This window comes from Geotrypetes seraphini, chromosome 18 (genome assembly GCF_902459505.1).
Source record: "Geotrypetes seraphini chromosome 18, aGeoSer1.1, whole genome shotgun sequence".
Classification (NCBI taxonomy): Eukaryota; Metazoa; Chordata; class Amphibia; order Gymnophiona; family Dermophiidae; genus Geotrypetes; species Geotrypetes seraphini.
In genome coordinates, this window is record NC_047101.1 from 12,004,616 (window position 1) to 12,029,365 (window position 24,750).

Below are 24,750 nucleotides of genomic sequence, written 5' to 3' on the forward strand. Positions count from 1 at the left end.
TGAGAAGTTTTTTGGGGGAAGAGGGATAATGAGATGAGGAGTTTTTTGGGGGAAGAGGGTGAAGGAATAATGGGATGAGAAGTTTTTTGGGGAAGAGGGATAATGAGATGAGAAGTTTTTTGGGGGAAGAGGGTGAAGGAATAATGGGATGAGAAGTTTTTTGGGGAAGAGGGAGAATGAGATGAGAAGTTTTTTGGGGAAGAGGATGAAGGAATAATGGGATGAGAAGTTTTTTGGGGAAGAGGGAGAATGAGATGAGAAGTTTTTTGGGGGGAAGAGGGTGAAGGAATGATGGGATGAAAGTTTTTTTTTGCAGAGGAAGAGGGTGAAAGAATAATGGGATGAGAATTTTTTGGGGCGGAAGAGGGTGAAGTATAATGGGATGAATGTATTGAGGGGGGGGTCCTTTATTTAGAGTTTGGTTCTTTATAGCTGTCTAAATTTAGTCTTGATCGGAGAAAGTTTGGTTACACATCTGGAAACGAATGCAATCTTTTTGCATTTTTTCTTAGGAGGGAAGGCTGCTAACTGCAATAGTGAACGATGAGCAACTTGCTCTCTCCAACTCTCCCCCCCCCATGCTACTTTGTTTTCAGTCGGGGAAAACCAGGCTACAATAAAAAATATCTTTTCTCATTCCATCTGATGTTTACTAAAGCATGAGGGGTATACTTCAAAGCGACGTAATTAAATTGTGAGCTGAAAAGAACCAACTGGTTGTTCGTGAACCTAGGAAATAATTGTTTTCTTTGGGTTTCACAGCAGTGGATGGATGCAAGAAAATAAAGGACGGTAAACAAAAGAGATAATCCATATCCTTGGATTGCAGTGATTGAATTCATTTTTTGTGACTTGTTTTCTGGAGCTGGTGCTCCATTCAAAAGGTCAGAAAGGAATGAGCAGATAATATTTCTAGAACATAGAACTGAATGACATAATATGCATGCCGGTATATGGCCTGAAGGGGGTAAAGATTTGATGTGCTGGAGTGAGCAGAAGGTGACTTAGGGGCACATTCTCAAAACTAAAATCTGCCTTTAACGTGCTCGCTAAACCAGTTCCAGCCAGTTTAGTGGACACATATTTTAGCAGCGGACTATCAAAACTGCTTACCGAGGTCTTTTTCAAGTATTATAGCAGTTTCCGATACTGCCATGCAAATGAGGTACAACGAGGTCATTAATATTAAAATGATCACTGAGCGATTCTCTAACCTCGTTGTGCCACATTTCCAGCCAAAATTTACCGACAGTTCTGAGCTGTTGTTGCCTTACTTTCTGATCAGTTCCTGAGCACTGATTGGCTCAGGCACCGACAGGAAAGTAAGGTTTGATAGCTCAGATACCCCCTTCCCCCACAAATAATAATAAAAATCAATTGAAGATCAGCAGGAGAGATTCCCACTTTCCTGCCTCATCGTACAATTGCCCGACACTGCTAACCCCCCTCTCACCCCCACAAATTAAAATAATAGTTACAAAAAAACAACCCAAATTGAAGTTCAGCAGGAGAAAGATGCCAACTCCCTCCTGTTGCCAACATCAAGCAACCCCCCTCCTTTTGGCAGCAGGAGAAGATGCCTACTCCCACCGGCGACGTCAAGCGACCCCCCCCCCCAATCCAACTTCTCCCCCAGCAGCGTGAGAGATGCCCACTCTCTCCCACCAGCACCACCACCCATAGGAGGGACCTTAACAACCTGGGCCAATCAGAGCCTCAGGCCCCAAGGAAGGGAAGGCCCACCATTTAAGAGGCGGGCCTGCTGGCTGGAAGGAGTAAGCACGCTTCTGGCCAGCCATTGTAAGTAAGGGGGAGGGTGCCGGGGAGGAGGGATTGCATGGCGATGGGAGGGAGTGGGCATCTCTCCCACTGGCGGAAGGGGAGGGGCGTTGGGGGTTGCATTGTTTGGCGGCAGGAGAGAATGGGCATCTCTCCTGTTTCCAGAGGAGGGGTGGTGTTGGCTGGGGGGGGTGGTTCTTGACTTCAGCAGCTCGATTTGTTTTTGTTCTTTTTTTTTTGCGTGCATTCTGCACATAATGATGGGCATATGCAGATTTAGCGAACCTCCGCTATTCTCTGCCAACCTCATTTGCATGAGTGTTGTTTGGAGAATGATTTCCTTTTTTAAAATCGCTTTAATAATGACTGCGACAGTGGCCCATCGTTTTTTTTTTAACGCAGATTTTTGAGAATCTAGCTCTTGGTGCAAATGAATGGATCATAGTGTGTTAAAACAGTTTTCTTAAACTACTGGTAGCTTGGTATTCTATCCTATTGGATTTCCTGTGACTTAATTACCTCTTCCTGTGGGTTAATTGCCTGTGCAGTTTTTCTGTGCATGTAAATGAACTGCTTAGAAAGACTAAAAATTAGCTGTAAACCTCTTGAGTTATACAGTACGGTAGGTTTTTGCAAATAGTGGACCAAGGCCTGTAAATCATTGAGCAGCTTTGCTTGCTTTAGGCAGCTGTAGCTCCTTATTGTATACACTTACGAGAATGGGGCATAGTTTTTGCTATTTTTTTTTCAAATAGATCATAAAGATGAAAAAAGCATAAGTCCCCAAAATGCTTGTCATTTTGTGCATTTTTTAATAGACCTCAATCTGTGATAAAAGTTGCAATTGGTACATTAGTCTCTATGCACTATGAGAAGGCAAGCAGAATTTTTTGTATTGCAATAAGAACATAAGAATTGCCTCTGTCGGGTCAGACCGGAGGTCCATCGTGCCCGGCAGTCCCTCACGCGGCGGCCCCTCAGGTCCAGGACCTGAAAGTGCTCCTACCCTAAAACTCACATACGCTTTTTGCTTTTGTCCTGTAGAGTAACCTTCTATCTATACCCTGCAATCCCCTTCAGTCCCTTTTTGAAACCCAGTATTGTACTCTGTCCTATTACCTCCTTTGGAAGCGTGTTCCAGGTGTCCACCACCCTCTGAGTGGAGAAAAACTTCCTTGCATTCGTTTTGAATCTGTCCCTTCTCAGTTTTTCTGGATGACCTCTTGTTTTTGTTGTCCCCGCTAGTCTGAAGACTCTGTCCCTCTCCACTCTCTCTATGCCTTTCATGATTTTATACGTCTGTATCATGTCTCCTCTCAGTCTCCCACTTTTCCAGGGTAAAGAGCCCCAGTTTGTCTAACCTTTAGGCATATGAACTGCAACTGTCCATTATCTTGGTTAGCATATGCTGATTTTCCTGTGCCGATCATATTTCTGATGCTACATCCAACTGTTCTGTGCAGGTTACATAATAGCATAATATCAAAATAATGACAAACAACCAACCAGCACATCATAAAATATACAATTAGCTTGTCTAAATTTACACTTTGTACAACAACTTAAAACAGAGAGAAAAAAAATTAAAGGTTTACTTATATTCCTCCTCCAACAATATTGTTTTCATGCTTTTTCTAAATTGTGACACACTGGAAGACTCTTTAATTTCTTTTTTTTTTTTTTTTTTTTTAAATATCTTTATTCCTTTTTACATTATACAAACAAGTGTACAATAAATCAAGTCATATTATACATTCTTCACTTGAAACTTTACAATCATTTTATACCATAAATTACCTCCCCTCTCTCCCTTTCCAAATATTTTTGTAACTACTCATCCTAATGTCATAAAACCCACCCATCCACCCTCCCACCCTATACATACTAAATGGGATAAATTCAATTTATTTATTATAGTAATCAATTAATGGTCCCCACACAATCTTTAAATTTCTTATAATATCCTCTCTTAATCGCCAATGTTTTTTCCATTTCATACACATGACACCAGAAACAGTAATTCAACCCCCTGTAGTCTTTCCAATTGTATGTTATTTGTTGGATGGCAACTTTAATTTCAATTGATAACAAATTCCACAACACTGCTCTTATACTGACACCACGGATTGATAGAGTCTTACTGATCTCATCAAGCTCGGCTACGAAACGTCAAGATTCCATCTGATTCTTTGATCGCAAATCTCTCGTTGGCCAATAAAAACAGAACGACCAATTCAGAACTTTCAGAGCTTTTATCAGTCAACACCGCAAATCAAACATAGACACCCCCCCCTCTTTTACAAGGGTGTGCTACGCTTTTCATGCGCTAATGCGTGCTTGTTATCCCAGGGACGCACTAGCGGTTAGCGCACGCGTCGATCTAGAGCGCGCTGAATCCGCGCTAAAACGCTTAGCGCACCTTGGTAAAAGAAGGCCAGAGTTTCGAATTCAACGCGATGAGTAACGGGAAGCCAACGTAAACCAAACAAAATCGGAGTTATATGCCCAGATTTAGGGCTCCTTTTACTAAGGTGCGCTGGCGTTTTTAGCGCCCGCACAAGATTAGCGCGCGCTGGCCGAAAAATGACCGCCTGCTTAAAAGGAGGCGGTAGCGGCTAGTGCGCGTGGCATTTTAGCCGCGCGCTTAGCGCACCTTTGTAAAAGGAGCCCTTAGAGCAGGGGTAGGGAACGCGGTCCTCGCGAGCCGTAGTCCAGTTCGGGGTTTTCAGGATTTCCCCAATGAATATGCATTGAAAGCAGTGCATGCAAATAGAACTCATGCATATTCTCTGGGGAAGGAATCCTGAAACCCGACTGGGACTATGGCTCTCGAGGACCGGAGTTCCCTACCCCTGCCTTAGAGGCTTGGACTGTTCTTTAAAGCAGTGTCTCTCAAACTGTGTGCCACAGCACAGTGGTATTCCATGAGAAATTCTAGAATATTACTTTATTTTTTTTAATTCCCTTCTTAAGTATACACTAGAATAGATAACAAATCAGAAAACCGCTCTAACTGCTGCTGGTTAGACAAAGCAAAAGCATCTCTTTCTTGTCCAAGGTAAGCCTTTAATCTTTGAAGCTATTTATACTCCTAAAGTCAGATTAATGTCCCCGTGCCTCACACAACTAACCTTATCAGCCCACCAGCTCTTTGCACTCAGTTTATTCTGTTTAGAGATTTTTTTTTGACTTCATCACTTCATACGGCTTCCTTTTAACAAAGAGGCCATTAAGTAGGACAGATTTACCTGTTTGGTCTTCTATATCACTGTCCAATCATACTATTTAACACATTCACACTTTCATCAAACTTCCATTAGGACACGGCAGGTTTTCGCTGCGATTGCGTCTTTTGAGATCACCACTTCGCAAACAAGGTCACGACAGGGTTTCATGTCACAGTTCTAGCCTGTCCAGGTTTCACTTAGCTTCTCGAGGCACGTTTATAATTCTAATTCCCTTCACTGGTTACCAGCCTTGGCCATATTATCCCAAAATTTGGAGCAAGCTTTTCAGAATCTCTGACTATATGTTTTTTTCCCACTTCCCTCATCATCAAGCATTTCGCATCAACATATTCTTATATCTTCATTATAGGTTATCAAAATTTGCATTAGACCGCTCAATTTCTTTGAAGCGCTATACGCTAGGGGGCTCATAATCGAAACCTTAAACACGTCTAAAAACGCACCCAAGTAAGCACTTGGATGACCTAAAAGACAGGTCATCCAAGCGCCAATAATCAAACCAACTTTCTGGATGTATCTAGGGACTTTTTATGGCTCTGAATGCTTCTATTTGTCCAAAGCTAAAAGGGGTGTATCTGGAGGAGAGGTTAGGGCGGTATTTGGGTCCTGCAGGGATAATCAAATGTTTCACGAGACTTCCTGGACGAAACTTATACGTTGTGAGTTAGATGATGGAAAAGCAGGTATAAGTGCTCAAAAGGTATTCAAAGTGACCAGGTAACCACTGCAGAGACAAAGTAAAGATCCCAAACACACTTCCCCAGTGATCACTGACCCCCCCCCCTCACACTGCCACAGATATCAGAATAAAAACGTACATACCTGTCTCTGGAACATCAACACCTGCTATAGGAAAGCCTAGTAGAGGTGCGTACAGGTGTCTTAAGTAGCCAGAGGGGTGGGCTAGTAAACCATAGAGAGGAGGACCCAGGCCCATAAGCCACTCTAACCACTACATTCATGGTGAAAAATGTGAGCCCACCAAAAAAAAAACCCCAAAACCCTACGGTACTGCCATACAGATGCCATCTGCAACCATAAAGGCTATTGGGGTTGTAGACAGGTAGGTATAGTGTGTTTTGGAGGGGGGGGTCACCATATCCTATAAGGAAGTTCTGGAGAGCAGTTCTGCGGCAACCAATTAGCTTGTGGCTCTGTGCGGGCAGGAGCGAAGGAAGGTCGCTCCTGCCGCAGTTCATTGCCGGACCACCAGGGATGCTAAAGGTGTGCGGGGGAGGCAGAAGAGGAGTATAAATTCTTGGAATTGGCTAGGACAGGAGGCAGGAGGGGATCCTTCTTGTCCCGGCCACCACTGGACCACCAGGTCTCATGGCAGGCCCAGCAGAGGCCTGCAACAGGCTCGAGAGGGGGCAGGTCAGCGCTGACCCAAATATAAACCGAGATCCCCATTTTTGGGCCATTTTTTGGGCTCCCAAATCTTGGTTTATGTTTGAGTATATATGGTGTGTCCTTTTCACATAATATGTACCTTTAGAAATGGATTGGGTTTGAGCATTATCGAAATGCCCATCAAGGCTAAGTGAAGCTTTCAGGGTACAAAGCAGAAGGAAACTTTATGGCTGATGATCTTTTCTTCTGGTTCTTCTTTACTTTTCACCAACTGCATATTCTCTGTACTTGTCTGTGTAGTTGCTCACGTGGGATTTTGTCAGTTCTTATCTGCTCAGTAACTCGGCCCATCATTTACGCTTATCATCACTGTTCCTCCCTTAAGCAGAATGCTAGTTTAGTTTGAGTAGGATGGCTAGGAAGGAACAAGTTAATAAATGTACAGGATTACGTTTATAACGATGAACTCTTTTCTAAACATGAGCCTTTTGTTGTATATACTACTAGCTGATCACCCGGGTGTTGCCTGGATATTTAATTTATCTCAGTCATCTGTCGTTTTCAATAATTTTTACATGTCACCCCCTTCCCACCCCACAATATTTTTTCCCAGATAGAAAGTCGTATGTATACCAAGTTTGGTTAAAATCTGTCCATGCGTTTCAGAGTTATGCTGGAGCATACACACACACACACAGATACATCTGATTTTATATATATAGATAGTGTTGGTTTAGTGTGTATTCTCCTATAGTTTTTCAGGTGACACTCTTGCTTGTTGAACAACAATGCAACATTGTCTTACAGTGGTTTTGTTTTCTTTATTTTGCTGTTTATAGTGGTTGTGCTTATAATTGATTACTTTTTATTTTTTTTCTATAATAAAAATAGATCTCTCAATTCCGTTCTAGGTTGTTCTATGATCCTACTACACAGCAATGCTGTTCCTTTGCTTGAAGACCCTGCTGTAGATAGACCTCGTTATGTGATTTGTTAATATCTAATGTAATCTAATTAATTCTTAGCCTTATATAGTGAATCATCTCCTAAAAATAGGAGCTCGATTCGGTTTACGTAATTAGATCACAAAGAAAAATCCATTAATGTTCATTGGGGCTATAGCCTAAAAAGTGATGAAACTTTTAAGGATTTGCGAAAGATCTGAAGAGATAAACACAATCTAATTTGAGGAGGTAATCCATTCCACATCGCAGTATGCAGTATAATATAAAACTCCAATAGTGTACCACCCAATAAAAAGCACTTCCAGGTTTCCAAGTTTATTCAAAATTTGATATCAACTTGTACCTAGAATGTTTACAGTACTAAAAAAATTTAAAAGAGGGTAAAAAAGAAACTTAAAATAAATATATATATAGACTGGACATAGTCATAGTAACATAGTAGATGATGGCAGATAACGACCCGAATGGTCCATCCAGTCTGCCCAATACAGGATGTGGGGCTAGGCAAGAGTAAAGTACATCAAGATGAAATAAATTTAAAAAAATGTGGTAAAAGGGGAGGGAAAAAACAAAGGGGAAAGGGTTTACGCTTCTTAAAAATGGTTGGTATTCATTTCTGTGTGCGAAGTGAGTAGGTTGGGTGAATCGTCCATTCTAATGTTAGAAAGGTGTCCCTGAATAAGAGAGTTTTTAATTTGGTCGTAAATTTGTCAAGGAAATTATGAATGTAAACATTTTAAAATTGAGAGTATTAAAGATTAGTGTCCATTCTTTCTTTTGACGAGGGGAGAGAGCACAAATTTGCAGTAAGATTAAATATTGAACTAAGGCCAGTATTGGGCAGACTTGCACGGTCTGTGTCTGTATATGGCCGTTTGGTGGAGGATGGGCTGGGGAGGGCTTCAATGGCTGGGAGGGTGTAGATGGACTGGAGTAAGTCTTAACAGAGATTTCGGCAGTTGGAACCCAAGAAATAGCTAAGAAGAAAAAATAAAAAAAAAATTTAAATTGAATCAGGTTGGGCAGACTGGATGAACCATTCGGGTCTTTATCTGCCGTCATCTACTATGTTACTATGTATGTGTTCAATTTGATGTGTTTATAAACAACAATGACATGTATAAATTATACTCTACAATTTGCTTGTATGCATTTCTTTTTTATTTTCTTTTTGAGAATCTAATAATGTGCTTCGGTTACACCAACTTTCAAAGATTTTTTTAAAAAGGTTTATATATATATATATATTTTAAATGAGACTATTTAATCTTGTCTATTTATTTGCAGGCACATGTTTGAGAGGTGTGGCATCAACTGAATATACTCCGTGCAGAATGAGTCTATTGAAGATTTGCAACTGGCAGTTTCTCATTTAATTTTCCCCAATCTACTTGATAACGTGTGGGTAACAGTTCTGCTAGCTGCTTTTTTAGCAGCCCCTGTTTTCTGTTATAAAGGAGGCTTCTGGGAGATTAGTATCCAATGACGTCAATGGCCAGTTTGTTCTCCTTTACGAGCCCAGCTGTAAAACGTTTACTGGGTTGGAAACAAGGAGACGAAGAAGAGAAATGGGCAGAAAAGGCAGTGGACGCCTTAGTTAAAAAGCTGAAAAAGAAGAAAGGCGCAATGGAAGAACTGGAGAAGGCTTTGAGCAGTCCTGGACAGCCCAGCAAATGCGTTACCATTCCTCGCTCTTTAGATGGCCGACTTCAGGTGTCCCACAGAAAAGGCCTGCCGCATGTGATATACTGTCGTGTCTGGCGTTGGCCTGACCTCCAGAGCCATCATGAGCTGAAACCATTAGATGCGTGCGAATTTCCTTTTGGGTCAAAGCAAAAGGAAGTCTGCATTAACCCATACCATTACAAAAGAGTGGAGAGTCCAGGTATGTTCATGGTTGTATCCTTCTTACCAGTTCTCTAGTGAACACAATTTCATGATCGAAACATTCAAGGTACTGAAGGGGATAGACTTAGTAGATAAGGACAGGTTGTTCACCCTCTCCAAGGTAGGGAGAACGAGAGGGCACTCTCTAAAGTTGAAAGGGGTAGATTCCGGACAAACATAAGGAAGTTCTTCACCCAGAGAGTGGTGGAAAACTGGAACGCTCTTCCGGAGGCTGTTATAGGGGAAAACACCCTCCAGGGACTCAAGACAAAGTAGATAAAGACAGGTTGTTCACCCTCTCCAAGGTAGGGAGAACGAGAGGGCACTCTCTAAAATTGAAAGGGGATAGATTCCGGACAAACGTAAGGAAGTTCTTCTTCACCTAGAGAGTGGTGGAAAAATTGAACGCTCTTCCGGAGGCTGTTATAGGGGAAAAACCCTCCAGGGACTTAAGACAAAGTAGATAAAGACAGGTTGTTCACCCTCTCCAAGGTAGGGAGAACGAGAGGGCACTCTCTAAAATTGAAAGGGGATAGATTCCGGACAAACGTAAGGAAGTTCTTCACCTAGAGAGTGGTGGAAAACTGGAACGCTCTTCCGGAGGCTGTTATAGGGGAAAACACCCTCCAGGAATTCAAGACAAGGCTAGACAAGTTTCTGCTGAACCAGAACGTACGCAGGTAGGGCTTGTCTTTGACCTTGGGACCGCCGCGTGGGCACGATGGACCACTGGTCTGACCCAGCAGCGGCAATTCTTATGTTCTCAGACTGTTTTCCAGTCCCTCAATCCTGTGCTATGGCATTTGGAATCAGCATAGGATGAGAAATTTTAGCTTTTTCACCTGTATGCTATTTTAAGGGCTCCTTTTACTAAGGTGCGCTAGCATTTTTAGCATGCTTTGAAGATTAGCACGCGCAAACCCCGCGCTAAATGAAAAATACGCAAGCTCTATGGAGGCGTTAGCGTCTAGCGTGCGTGCTAAAACCACTAGCACACCTTAGTAAAAAGAATCCTAAGTTCTGAATGTCTCTTTTTGAATCTCTCATTCTTATTTCTGTCATATTTTTTTATGTTCAGCCAGTTTTACTTTGTGTTTTTTGCCCCTTTCAGTCCTTAGTCATCCACCTGGACTTGTCTGCTATGGAAGTTTAGTCAGCTTTCTCTTCTCCTACTACGTACTATAATATAATCAAGATCCAAGGAATTGTTCCTCAAATTGGGATTGCATTTATTTCAGGCTCTGGGTTCATTTATATAATATGTTTTTCAGGAAAAGCAATATTGGGTTTGATTTTTTCCAGCTATACAAATATTCCAGCTTTCTACTACACAAGAAATAGTATTTGTTTTTCTCTTACTGTATTTTCTGAAGAAAGGGAATCTTGTGCAATTATCCCATCTGTTCCCCACTTTTTTCGTTCTTTTGATGCCAATTTTCAGTCCACGTGGGGAACCAAGAGAAGTTAGACATAGGTGTATTTTTCTCTGTCTCCTAATAACTTGCCCCTTCTTTGACTAACGCATTGTGCTGATTTTAGCGCTGGCAGCGGCAGTAACTGCTCGGATGCTCATAAGAATTCTGTGAGCATCAGAGCAGTTACCGCCACTGCTGGCGCTAAAACCCATGCTATGAGTTCGTAAAAGAAGGGGTTAGTTTTTCATCTGTGCACACCAGAATTTTGTCATGCAATGTAGGCTGCAAGGATAATGGCAGGTTACTTTGTAGTTTTTAAGTACTTGCTATACTGCTTTTCAAATATCACTGGCTTAGAGTACTAAGAACATAAGCCGTGCCTCTGCTGGGTCAGACCTGAGGTCCATCATGCCCAACAGTCCGCTCACGCGGCGGCCCATCAAGTCCAGGACCTGTATACTAGCCCTCTATCTATACCCTTCTATCCCCTTTTCCTTCAGAAAATTGTCCAATCCCTTCTTGAACTCCAATACCGTACCCTGTCCTATCACTCCCTCTGGAAGCGCGTTCCAGGTGTCCACCACCCGTTGGGTAAAAATGATTATTATAATTATTCATACGTGTGTAGCCATAGACCTCCAACTTAAATAGGTCAGAGATCAGTCAAAGGTAGAACTGAAAGGAGAGGTGATGACAGTCCAATCCATATCCTGTAGATTATAGTCACCTACTATCCAGGGCTGTAGAGTCAGAGATAATTTTGGGTACCTGAAGTCAGAGTCGTGGGTACCAGAAACTGAGGAGCCAGGGCTGTGGAGTCGAGGAGTTGTAGACAATTTTGGGTACCTGGAGTCGGAGTCGTGGGTACCAGAAATTGAGGAGTCGGAGTCGAAGGATTTATCTACCGACTCCACAGCCCTGCGGTATTATCTCATCTGAACAGCAGTAGAGAAATAGTGGTTGCCTTACAAGGGGCTATGCTCAGACAGATTGGTATGGAACCCACCAGGAAATGTCAACGGTGGATTTACTATTTGTACATAGAGAAATTATATCTAATGTTTTTGACCGGTGCCTCCTTGGGTAGCAGTGATCGTTACAGGGTGTGGTTTGATATAAAAGCATAGGTAAAGTCCAGTTGCATGAAACTCAAAAGTCCTGGATTTCAAACATGCTTACTTCAGTAAAATGGGGAAGTATCTCAAGGAGGAGTTGGCAGGGTAAGAGGAAAGTAGAAAGACTGTGCTAAACTCAAAGGAACTACTGCATAAAAAGGGCAAATAATCTTTACGTAAGAAGGGGAAAAGGAAATGGATATAGTTCTCCAAAGAAGCGGCTGCAAAAATAAAGGCAAAAAAAAAAAGGTTAAAGATATAAAAAGAGGTGACAACTTTGTTTTTCAACTTTATTGGGAAGAGAAGACGCACCAGATGTGGAACTGCAAGACTCAAAAGGTATTGATGGCTGATATGTGGAAAGTGATGAGAGAATAGCAGAAATTCTCGACCAATACGAGGTCACAGTTGATTTGACAAAGATGCAACTGGGGACGACATAGATACCACACTGGTACGTGAAATTTTAATGTAGAAAAGTATAGAACAACTTGCAACATTGGGTCCCATGGTTTTGTCCATTTTCAGTGAAATACATACCAGAATTTGGACTGTGGAGTCAGAAGCGCTTTTGAGTGAAAGGTGCATTACTTTCTACTTGTGTAGGTTAAATTTCATCTGCCATTTGGATGCCCAGTCTTCCTGTCGCATAAAGTCCTCCTGCAATTTCTTGCATTGTGCAAGCAGTTTAATCATTTAGGCTCCCTATTATCAAGCAGTGGTAGAGCGTTTTAGCACGGGCCGGCGAGGTAAATGCTCCGATATTCATAGGAATTGAATGAGTGTCAGAGCATTTACCTTGCCGGCTCATGCTAAAATGCTCTACCGCTGCTTGATAAAAGGTGGTCTTAGTTTAATAATAATAACTCATCCATAAACCATTCCTATTTCCAGATCATTTGTGAATATGTTGAAAGTTTGCAAAGGTGCGCCTTCTCTACAACTTCCAACTTGGACATGCTGTGTTGCTTCGTTGGTGCGCACAAAAAGCAAAGCTGATCACTTGTTCCACAAAGACAGCAACGTAGTCTTTGGCCGCACCTCGAATGCCGTGTGCAGTTCTGGTTGCGGTATCTCAAAAGAGATATAGCGGAATTAGAAAAGGTACAGAGAAGGGTGATAGAAATGATGAAAGGGATGGGACGACTTCCCTAGGAGGAAAGACTAAAGCGGCTAGGGCTCTTCAGCTTGGAGAAGAGACGGCTCACGGGGGTTATAGTAGAGGTCTATAAAATACGGCATGGAGTGAAAAGGGTAGATGTGAAACGCTTGTTCTCTCTTTCCCAAAATACTAGGACTAGGGGGCATGCAATGAAGTTACTAAGTAGTAGATTTGAAACAAACCGGAGACAATATTTATTCTCACAATGTTGTAATTAAACTCTGGAATTAATTGCTGGAGACTGTGGTGAAATCAATTAGCTTAGCGGGGGTTTAAAAAAGTTTGGATAATTTCCTAAAAGGGAAGTCCATAGGCCATTATTGAGATGGTTTGGGGAAATCCACTGCTTATTCCTAGGATAAACAGCATAAAATCTGTTTTACTACTTGGGATCTAGCTAGGTACTTGGGAACTGGGTTGGCCACAGTTGGAAACAGGATACTGGGCTGGATGGACCTTTGGTCTGTCCCAGTACAACAGCTCTTATGTTATGTGAGCCAAGTATTGGACAATTGAGCCATTGTGACATCACTGATGAAGTTGGCTCTTAGGCATTGGTGGAATGAGGCATTATGACATCACAATCTCAACTCTGGAATGTTGCTCTATTTGGGTTTCTTCCAGGTGCTTGGGACCTGGGTTAGCCACTGTTGGAAACAGGATACTTGGCTTGATGGACCTTTGGACTGTCCCAGTACAACAGCTCTTATGTTATGTGAGCCAAGTATTGGACAATTGAGCCATTGTGACATCACTGATGAAGTTGGCTCTTAGGCATTGGTGGAATGAGGCATTATGACATCACAATCTCAGCTCTGGAATGTTGCTCTATTTGGGTTTCTTCTAGGTGTTTGGGACCTTGGTTGGCCACTTTTGGAAACAGGATACTGGGCTTGATGGTGACGGGTCTAAAGCGCGCGAGGACAAAGGTGCGCCGACAACCGAGCACGGACAACTGAGCGCAGGGCTTAATCGCGCCAAAGAAAACCTGTATTTTAAAGAGCTCTGACGGGGAGGTGTGTGGGGGGCAACCCCCCACTCTACTTAATAGGGATTGCGCTGCCTCACGCTGCCATGTTGTGTGTGGGGGGTGTAACCTAAAAAACAGGGAAAAAGTTAAGTTTCCAGTATAATGAGGGGGGTTATAACCCCCCAAACTCCCCCCCAACTCCAGCGCCATTTCTATTAAGTAAAGTGGGGGGTTCCCCACCAACACTCCCCCGTCGGAGCCCTTTAAAATACGTTTTTTTCTTTGGCGCGATGATGTCCTGCACTCAGTTGTCCGCGCGTCTTTGTCCTCGCGCGCTTTAGACTATGAACCGGGCTTGATGGACCTTCGATCTGTCCCAGTATGGGACATGTATGTTGTTTGTTACCTGCCTAGAATTGTAGGATAAGTGGGATATAAATTGTTTAAATAAATAAATACTTAGCCTCTGTCTGTCTGCCTCTTTTTAACTAGACCTGTCAATTCATTTTTTTTTAGCCATAGCTTTATGATCCCCCTCAAACAGATGTTGTCATCTTCCTTTCAACTAGGAAAATGGATTCCATGGTCTCTGCATTCTTTCAGGCTTGCCTTTTATTCTGCATTATATCGTAAAATCAAATTGCTTTTTCTCAGCAGCTGGAGACCCTCATTGCTTGACTAATATTTTGTGCTCTGTTCTATTTTTCCTTCTTACCAATTCTGCTACTCCCAGAAATTTATTTAAATACAAAATCAATGAGCTACTGTGATTGTAAAAGTATGCAACTCAGCCCATTGATTTTTAATTTTAATTGCTAATGTTTTCTTGCTAAATTTTGCAAAACAAAAAAAGTTCTTAGATTATTTTTTTTATTACTCCCCTTTTCCAAATCTGAACAGGCACAGTTGGTAGATCAGTACTTAGAGCTGATATAATAAACCTTGCTCTGAATTTTCTAATACACTTGCTGCCAAAACTTTCAATGCAGTAAGCAATTGGCATACAAATTACGGTGGCATTAAAAATGTATGCTAATCGAAATTGCTATGGTATCGTGCCTCCCATTTAGTGTATTGGAAGGAATTACAGTGGGTTTTTTTTCCTTTCTTCTTTTCCTTTCAGCATACAAACTGAATGTTGTTCACTGAACGGGGACCGACTCTACACTGACAGCCGGGGGGAGGGATTATTCTTTCCACCTCATGGTACCCTGAGCCAGAGATGCTTCCAGTGCAGGTGATCGAGGCAGACAGCGTGCCAGACTTTAAGAATAAATGGGATACCCATGTGGGATCCCTACGAGGGTCAAGATAAGGAAATTGGGTCATTAGGGCATAGACAGGGGGTGGGTAAGCAGAGTGGGCAGACTTGATGGGCTGTAGCCCTTTTCTGCCGTCATCTTCTATGTTTCTATGATGGGTCATTTGGCCTTTATCTGCCATCATGTTTCTATGTTTCTATAATCAGAAAGTTCTATGACATCACAATGCAGGTGTAAAGAGCCTTAGCCTATAGGAAGAGGAGATGCAAATGTTAAGAGCCTTAGCCAATAGGGAGAGGAGGAGAGAGTGGCTGCTGCAGACACCAGAAAGTATTTCTTCACAGAGAGAGTGGTTGATCATTGGAACAAGCTTCCAGTGCAGGTGATCGAGGCAGACAGCGTGCCAGACTTTAAGAATAAATGGGATACCCATGTGGGATCCCTACGAGGGTCAAGATAAGGAAATTGGGTCATTAGGGCATAAACAGGGGGTGGGTAAGCAGAGTGGGCAGACTTGATGGGCTGTAGCCCTTTTCTGCCGTCATCTTCTATGTTTCTATGACCATAGAGCCTTCAGTGCTGCAGTACTCTTTCTTCTGTGGGCCTATTATACTTTAACCTGATCAGGGGAGGCATCCAATGTTCCCTCTAAGGACTGAGTTGTTATGAGCAAAAATTTTGTTATATTACCCAGTGTGAGCGCTACTCTCTTATGCACCAGGACAGGGCATGGGGGGAGGTGTGGGAGGCAACCTTCCACCATAAAGATTATAAAGGCATATAACTTTTTATTAGATCATATCTTGGGAACTTAAAAAAAAAAAAACCCAAAACTCAAAATACCAGTACCATCAAGACTCAGACAGCCCCAACCCTGTCTGTGAAAAGGCTGCACTGCAGATTAACATCAGGAGCTAGTTCACCAATATATTTCCTACTGGAACAACAGAACAAGCCAGATTGCTGAACATTCCTACACTGACTTATACACTAGCAGCAGTGGCGTACTAAGGGGGGGGAGTGGTCCACCTTGGGTGCAGCTCATTGGGGGTTGTTCCAGTTCAGAGTCTGGTCCCTCCACGCTGCAGCCTGCAAGCTTTGGGCCACCGTCGGTGTTAATGAGCTGAACATGCTGGCGGCCTGGAAGCTTTCTTTCTGCTGCAATGTCCTGTCTCTGCGAGGACAGGAAGTTAAAGCAGAAGGAAAGCTTCCGGGGCCACCAGAGGCAGCATGTTCAGCTCATTAAAGCTGCCAGTGGCCTGAAGCTTACAAGTGGCTGAGAGAGAGAGGTACGAGAAATGTTGCACCCATTTGGAGGGAGGGGTGAAGAAGAAAGCTGCCAAATTGGAAGGGAGGAAGAAGGGAAGGGAGCGGAAATAGACATATGCCAGATCATGAGAGAGGGAGGGAAGCAGAGGAGAGGAGAGGCCAAATCACAGGGGGAGGGGAGAGAAATGGAAAGAAAGGAGACAGATGTCAGACCATGGGGTGGAGGCTGGGAAGGAAAGGGAAAGGTGAGGAGAAAGATGTCAGACCACAGGGGGGAAGGAAGTAAAGCAGAGGAGAGAGATGCCAGAGCATGGGGGTGGGGTTTGGGAGGAAAAGAAAGAGGAAAGAGATGCCAGAACATGGAAAGGGGTAGAAGAAGGGAGGGAGAGAAGGAAGGAACAGAGATGCCAGGCCGTGGGGTAGGGGCAAGGAAGAAAAGGGCGAGGAGAAAGATGCGAGACCATGGGGAGAGGGGAGGGATGGTGAGGCGAGAGATGCCAGTGTGTGGAGGGATATATAGAAGGAAAGGAGATAGTGAATCCAGACTAGGGGTAGGTTGGGGTGGGGTGAGGAAGGAAAGGAGAGGAGAGAGGAAACATGCCAGTGTATGGGGAGGGGGAAGACAGAGAAAGGAGAAATAAAAATGGAGGGAAGGTGGTTTGGACGTCTGAAAGCTAACTGAAAAATGTTCTAGTCTAATAAAATGGTATTATCTTATTTTCCATCTGTTTGTTAATTTGTAAAGTGGTGATTGTTATTTGTCATTTTTTTTCAAATCTACATATGCTATCTTTATATTTTGCACAGTATTAGAGGACATGCATCACTGTTTCTGTGATGTTGCACTGTATGCAGAGTCTGACTTCTTGGTGATTCAGTTTTAACTACATAATTCTAATTTTAGTCTGTGATTACGTACACCAGAACTCATTCTGGAGTATCTGTGTTCTGCATGAATGAAAAAGACATGGTTTTCTGTTAGCATTGACTACAAGATTAATCTGTACTAATCTGGTTTATTTAGTTTTACAATCAGTGTATTGATTTTCTAGTGCTCACTGCAGTGTTTAAGATGCTGCATTTTCCTAGTTGCATCCTTGTTGTGTTACTCGTGGATTATTACTAAAAATAATTTTTTTCATATAATGGAGGGGAATGTTAAAAAATGATCAGCCCTGGTTATCATATATGCTAGGTATGCCACTGACTAGCAGAACTACTCACCTTGGGTCTCTTTCTGTTGGGTACCCTGGACCAGATAGCCCTAGGATAGGGACGTGTGTCCCTCCCCCCTTCTTGGGCCACTGAGAGGCGCAGGGAGTTTGGGGTTCTGCTGCACTGAGACTTCTGTGGTAATGGGATCCACTTCACCTTAAAATGATCCTTTGCTCCCACGCTGCATCTTCCCTCCATGCTATAAAGAGAGCAAAAATTATTTTGCTGAGCTCTTAAGCATGGTGTTTTTGCCTGTTTTGCCAAAAGTAAAGAGAAAATTTGAAAGAAGCTTGTGATATAAGCAAAAACTGATATAAAAATGTTTTAGGTACATTAGAAGCAAGAAGCCTATGAAGGCCGCTGAATGATTGAACAGAAAATGAGGCACTAAAGTAGGACAAATTCATAGTGCAGAGTCTAAATGAATTGTTTGCTTTGGTCTTTACTGAGAAACGTGTAAGGGAGAAGATACTCATGCTGGAAATATTTAAAGGTAACAATTTAGAGGAACTAAAAAAAAATAAAATCTCTGCAAATTTGACAGACTTAGCTAATAGCAAATTTCCTGGACTAGGTGTGATACATCCCCAAGTGCTGGAACAACTGAAAAATGAAATTGCAGACCTGCTATTAGGTTACAAATTAAAATCTTCCATGATATGTTAGCCACTCTCCAATCTACATATAACATCAGTTTTTTTTTAAGGGCTCCAGAGGTGATCCAGTGAGTCTGATGTCACCATTATAAAGAGAAAAAAAATCACTGAAATTGTTTAATGGCATAAAGTCTACATAGATTTAGCCAGTGGAAACTTTGCCTCGCCAATCTGTTAAATATTTTTGAAGGCATATATACTGTAAATGTGTAGATAAAGGTGAGCCACCAATACAGTGTATGGTATCTGAATATTCAGAAAGCATTTGACAAAGTTCCTCCTGAAACTCCTCAAGAAAAAGAAATTTAAAAAAGTCATGGGTTAGGAAGTAACGTTCTCTTGTGGATTGAGAACCGCTTAAAAGATGATAAAGTAGAATAGTGTTGAATGGTCAGTGTTGTCAATGCAGAAAGGTGAATAATGAAGTGCCTCGGGATCTGAATTGATACCACCGCTTTTTTTTCTTTTATAAATGACCTGGAAATGGGAGCAGATCAGGTGGTAAGATCTGTGTCATTTGAACACCTAATTAAAATTATTACATCGTGAGCAGATTGTGAGATATCACAAGAGGACCTTGCAAGACTGGGAGCATTCAACTGGTAGATGAAATTTTAATGTAGAGAATGTATAGCAATGCATGGGAAAAACAACCTTAACTATAGCTATATAGTACAGTATTCCGCATTAGGAGTCACCACCAGGAAAAGGTTCTGGGTGCCGTTATGGACAATAAATTGAAATCCTCTGCCCAGAAAGTATTAGAATTCTAGAAATTATTAGGATAGGAATAGAGACTAAAACAATAAATATTATAATTTCTTTGTACTGTATGTACTCAAATATAAATGCAAGATTTTTGGGGGCCCAAAAATGGGGGTGTCATCTTATATTCGTCTCTCAGATCATCTTTTTGTGTTAACCAATCAGGTGAGATGAGGCAGATCTACTTCCAAGGCCACCATGTTCATAGAGCTATATCTTCTGTGTGCATCAGTTGTGGCAAACAGCCACCTCTCTCGTTGAAGGTGCATTTGACAAGAAGAGTGGCTTTTTGAGTGGAAGCAAGGGCAATTCCTCCTGAGGAGATTTGTAGATCAGCAACCTGGACCTACAGGGTGAACATAGCAGCACAGGGTCCTTAGTGCTATGTACAAGCTCCTCTCTCCCACCCTAGACTTTGGGACTGCTTAGATACATCCCTTTTGTTCAGCATAATCATTCGTATTGCACTGGAACAAGAGATTAGGTTCTTACCTTGATAATATATTTTCCAGTAATTTCCAGCAATTTCCAGTAATTTTCCAGCAATTTATCTGAAGTGCCTACTTTCTGACTCAAGCTTAATGGCCAGTTCCTTAGCTGGAATTTTACTGTCAGTCAGACTACTGTATTATGAAGAGTCTGTATATGATTACAAAAGAGGAATGGTTGAGCTTCATAAATGTTTAGGCTGTTTGTTTCTTGTTTAACTTGTATTTTCTTACATTCATTGTTCCTCTCAGAGGCTAGTTAATGTTTTAACTGCATTACTGTTCATTCAGTGATTTGTTTTAAAATTCATCAGAGCAAATCAGACACCTGGTTTCGGGGAATTCCCCATACCCCTCTTTCTCCTGTCTTCTTCTGTAAGACTGTTGCCAGCTTTGGTACGAACTGAAGGGGGCAGCAAAGACTATGGAGAAGGAGGAGGAGGAGTTGAAAAGGTATGCTTGACATCTTCTGCTGTAAGCTTGCGAGTACGCATAGACAATCCTATGGTTCAGCATACCATCCCTATCTACTGCAAAAGAGATTATCAAGGTAAGAACCTAATCTCTTTTTGTGCTATATCTTATTGTGGTGATTATCATGTTTAAATAATTATTCACTTATTTAAAACAGGGAAACACAGCGGTACAGTTTAAAAATGAATAAAGGCAGATAAATCAAATGCCAAAAATAGTAGGCTAATAAAAATGAACTGTTCAGAAACAGTGTCACACTTTCACAAGTAGGAAATCACGATAGATTGCATATTCTATGCTGTTTAATGTGAATAGCCATGTTTAAAAGCATCAGGATAACTATGCTTTTAGTAAGCCAACTGCAATAATAACAAGTAAAAAATGACATCGCTGAAATGCAAACGTGACACCATTATGTTGTTTCCATAATTGTTTTGGTAAAGGATTTATGTTTGAGGAGTAATTGTCAAATTTTTTTTAAGGTGTATTCTGTAGATTTCTTTAGATAGTTTCATCTTGCTCTCTAGCAATTGAAGCTTTATAACCATTTGCTAGTTCTTATGTCCTTTTCCTAATTTTATTTTGTTTTTTCTTTTATTTCACAGTTTTACCACCAGTTCTAGTTCCAAGGCATAGCGAATTCAATCCCCAGCACAGTCTTCTGGTTCAGTTCAGAAACTTAAGCCACAATGAACCGCATATGCCACACAATGCCACCTTTCCGGATTCTTTCCAGCAACCTAACAGCACACCATTTCCCATCTCACCAAACAGCCCCTATCCTCCATCTCCTGCCAGTAGTACTTACCCCAGCTCTCCTGCAAGTTCTGGACCAGCCAGTCCATTTCAGTTGCCAGGTAAGAAACAATCAGTGTTAATATGTACTTGTAATCCTGTTTCTTTATTAGCTTTTTTGTGTGTCATCATATCCATTCACAAGGAATATTTTAGCTACCATTGCAAAACATATTGCTGCATATCAATTCTTATAACTAGCAACTCATCCATAGATTGCCCAGCATATCTGGCCGGGCTACTCTACTGTTGTTCTCCTGGGAGAGCCATTCAAGCTGCCCCTCTGCCTTCTTCCCATCCCCTTCAAGGAAGGGGCCATTCACCTGTCGGTTGTCGAAATCAATACCACACGGTCTCCCCGCAGTCCAAGCAGGGAGGCCTGCCTCTTTGAGTGTTCTGGTCACCTGTTTCTTCTGTACTATACGTTGCCAGTTCTTTTGCTACTAACCAATGTAATGCCGTGTACTTTCTTGACTGCATGCTGTGCCTATGACCCCACTATGATCTCCTCCATTACATTTATAGCTGTGACGAGTATCTATTGGGGAGGGAGGGGATGCTGCGATGCTCCGTTGCAAAGGCCGAACTGCAGCCTCCGCCCTGCTCCTAGCCACCTCGCCTTCACTGTCCCTTGGGCCTACGTCCCTGTCCATATTAGTCCACCCCTTCTACCCCTCCCACTTCCTCTCTGGGCAACGACCTCAGCCCTTTTGTTGCCGCTGCCCTCCTAGATGGTGGGAAGCTTGTCCTTTCCCCATCTACTGGCCTCTGGTTCACTGTAGCCTCAACACCCTGAGGTTGTGGGTTCAAACCCCGTGCTGCTCCTTGTGACCCTGGGCAAGTCACTTAATCCTCCATAGCCCCAGGTACGTTAGATTGTGAGCCCACTGGGACAGATAGGGAAAATGCTTGAGTTCCTGATTGTAAAACCGCTTAGATAATCTTGATAGGCGGTATATAAAATCCTAATAAAACTTGAAAATTTGGTTATTTGGTCCACTACCATACCGACTTCAGAGTTCCCGCTGGTACCCTGGGGCTCTAGTTTCATATGGCCATGCCCACCATAGCAGGCCCTGTGTTACTGGGAGTCTGTTCTCATAGTCTTTTATAGCAGGATGTGCATGCCTACTTCACTAATTGTTGATATACTCCACTCCGGAGGGTGCAAGCTCATAATTACTTAGAATTAGATTCTGGTTTTGTATTCTGCTGCCAACCAACTGATAAAATATTTTAGCTAAGTACATTTTCCAGCTATTAGAATTTCTTTCCCTTTTCTTTCTTTTGAAGTGATGTGCGCCTTCTTCAAGTAACCCTGCCCCCCCCAGTAAAAAAAATGTTGAGATAGGTCTGGGATATTTCATTATAGTACAGTGGTACCTTGGATTACGAGCATAATCCGTTCCAGGAGCATGCTCGTAATCCAAAATGCTCGTTTACCAAAACAAAGTTCCCCATTGGGGATAATGGAAACTCAGATGATTCGGTCTAGAACCCGGGGTCTATACCTGTCGGGTGCCGGGTGCTGCAGCGCCATCTCCTCCATCTGCCTCCTCCGTGGGTCATCTGACGAAGAACCCCACAGTGCCGCTTCGGGAGGGGGGATGCCAGCCGCCGGCCAGCCCTTCACGTCGGATGCCCCTCGCATGCTGGAGAGCCCCAACCCGAGCCCACGCAGCCGAGCACCGCCCCACCTGCACGCCGTGCACGACACGCACAATGCTGATGATTGACGCTCTGCGCGTCACACGCAATGCACAGGCGGGACAGCACCCGGCCACGCAGGCCCAGACAGAGGTCTTGCAACCTGCGTAAGGCACCCGATGTAAAAGGCTGGCCGGAAGATGGAAGAGGAATCCCCTGTAAGGGCTCGTTGATCGGGGCAGTGCTCGGTTTGCAAGTCAAAAATTTGCTGAGTGTTTTGCTCGTCTTGCAAAACACTCGCAAACCGGGTTACTCGCAAACTGAGGTACCACTGTACTTTTCCCATCCCTTGCTATGGGTTTTGTCAATAAGTAAAAGTTATTTATTTATAAGCTAAGGGGTTCTTTTACTAAGGCGTGCTAGCTAATGCATGTTAACGTGTCCATTATATCCTATGGACGCATTGGCGCGTGTTAGCATTTAGCGTGCGCTAAAACGGCTACCGCACCTTAGTAAAAGGACTACTAAGGGGTCATTTTCCTAAGGCGCGCTAGCCGTCTAAACGCTAACACAAGCTAAAGCGTCCATTAGATCCTGTGGACGCGTTGGCTTGCGTTAGCATTTTGCGCGCCCTGATTTTTAGAGCACGCTAACACAGCTACTGCACCTTAGTTAAAGGACTACTAACGGCCTCTTTTACAAAGCCGCGCGACAATAGCCCTGAAGCCCTTTAAATCTCTATGGGCTTCTGGGCCGTTAGCGCAGTGCAGCCGCTAGCGTGCCTTTGTAAAAGAGGCTGTAAGTTTATTTTGTTAGATTTATTTACCACCTTTTTGAAGCAATTCATCCAAGATTAACCTGGACATAGGCAAGTATCATTATACAATTACAGCCGAAAAATATGAATATGATAAAGCAGTACACCTAAGTACAGGAGAACATTGTAAGTAGTTTGCCTCTAATTGATTGTGCATTAATGTCAACATTTTGCATATTTATTTATTTAAGTACTAGTCTTTAAGCCCGTTACATTAACGGGTGCTAGAATAGATGTGTCTGTCTGTCTGTTTCTTTATCTCTCTCTCCTTGGCCGCTGTCTGTGTCCTTCTGTCTTCCCCCCCCCCCCCGAGCAAAGCTGTCTGCCCCCAGCACACACCTCCCCCCACAGCAGCCCCCTTTCCCTCTCCCTGTCTCTCCATGGCCCTCTTCTGTCTTTCCCCCTCAGAGCAAAGCTGTTTGCCCAAAGCACACCCCTTCCCCCAAAGCAGCCTTTCCCTCTCCCTGTCTCTCCATGGCCCCTTCTGTCTTCCTCCCCGAGCAAAACTGTCTGCCCCCAGCACACACCTCCCCCCAAAGCAGCCCCCTTTCCCTCTCCCTGTCTCTCCATGGCCCTCTTCTGTCTTCCCCCCAAGAGCTGTTTGCCCCCAGCACAAACCTCCCCCCAAAGCAGCCCCCTTTCCCTCTCTCTCCATGGCCCTCTTCTGTCTTCCCCCCTCCAGAGCAAAGCTGTCTGTCCGCAGCACCCTTTCCCTCTCCTTGTCTCTCCATGGCCCCTTCTGTCTTCCCCCCGAGCAAAACTGTCTGTCCCCAGCACACCTCTCCCCCAAAGCAGCCCCCTTTCCCTCTCCCTATCTCTCCATGGCCCCTTCTGTCTCCCTCCAGCACACCCCTCCCCCAAAGCAGCCCCCTTTCCCTCTCCCCCTGGCCCCCGGTATTGATCCGCTTCTTACCTTCCCTCCATCCCGGCATCTTCTGGCCTGCTCCTCTTCAAAGCAGCCTGCGATCGTGGTGGCCGGCTTTAGCGAACCTCGCAGGCTGCTCTCCAACCTCGGTAGCACGTTCCCTCTGACGCGATCCCATGCGTCAGAGGAAATGTGCTACCGAGGTTGGAGAGCGGCCTGCGAGGTTCGCTAAAGCTGGCCACCATCGCAAGCTACTCTTTAGAAGAGCATCAGCGGCAGCGGCGGCGGCGAGTGAGGGCAGGACAGGCTGCTCTGAAGAGGAGGATCGGCAGTAGGAGTGAGGGTGGGAGGTGTGTTCCCTGCCAAGAATGCGGGCAGGGACAGAGCTTGCCTGGACAAATGGTGAGTTAGAGCGGGAGGAGGGGAGTGGTCAGAATGTTCCCTGCCGCCGGGTTCTAAAATGGAACACGGCCATGGATCACAAACCACGGCAGCAGGGAACACGAAACCCTAAGTGCGCATGTGCGCTTAGGGTTTCATTATATAGGATTTATATACCACTTATAGCCTAAGTGGTTGACATGCAGGTATTAGAAGCATTTTTCC

At 43.5% G+C, this 24,750-nt stretch overlaps 1 protein-coding gene across 1 annotated transcript in view; it reads left to right on the plus strand.

Annotated features, from left to right (window-relative positions):
* The first annotated feature begins 753 nt into the window (after positions 1-753).
* The window catches only part of SMAD5 (SMAD family member 5), a 37,042-nt gene continuing 13,045 nt past the window's right edge, over positions 754-24,750 (plus strand). The window contains 3 exon segments of the mRNA XM_033927767.1: positions 754-884; positions 8,630-9,227; positions 20,626-20,877. Of these exon segments, the coding sequence (XP_033783658.1) occupies positions 8,825-9,227; positions 20,626-20,877 (655 nt within the window). The 5' untranslated portion in view covers positions 754-884; positions 8,630-8,824.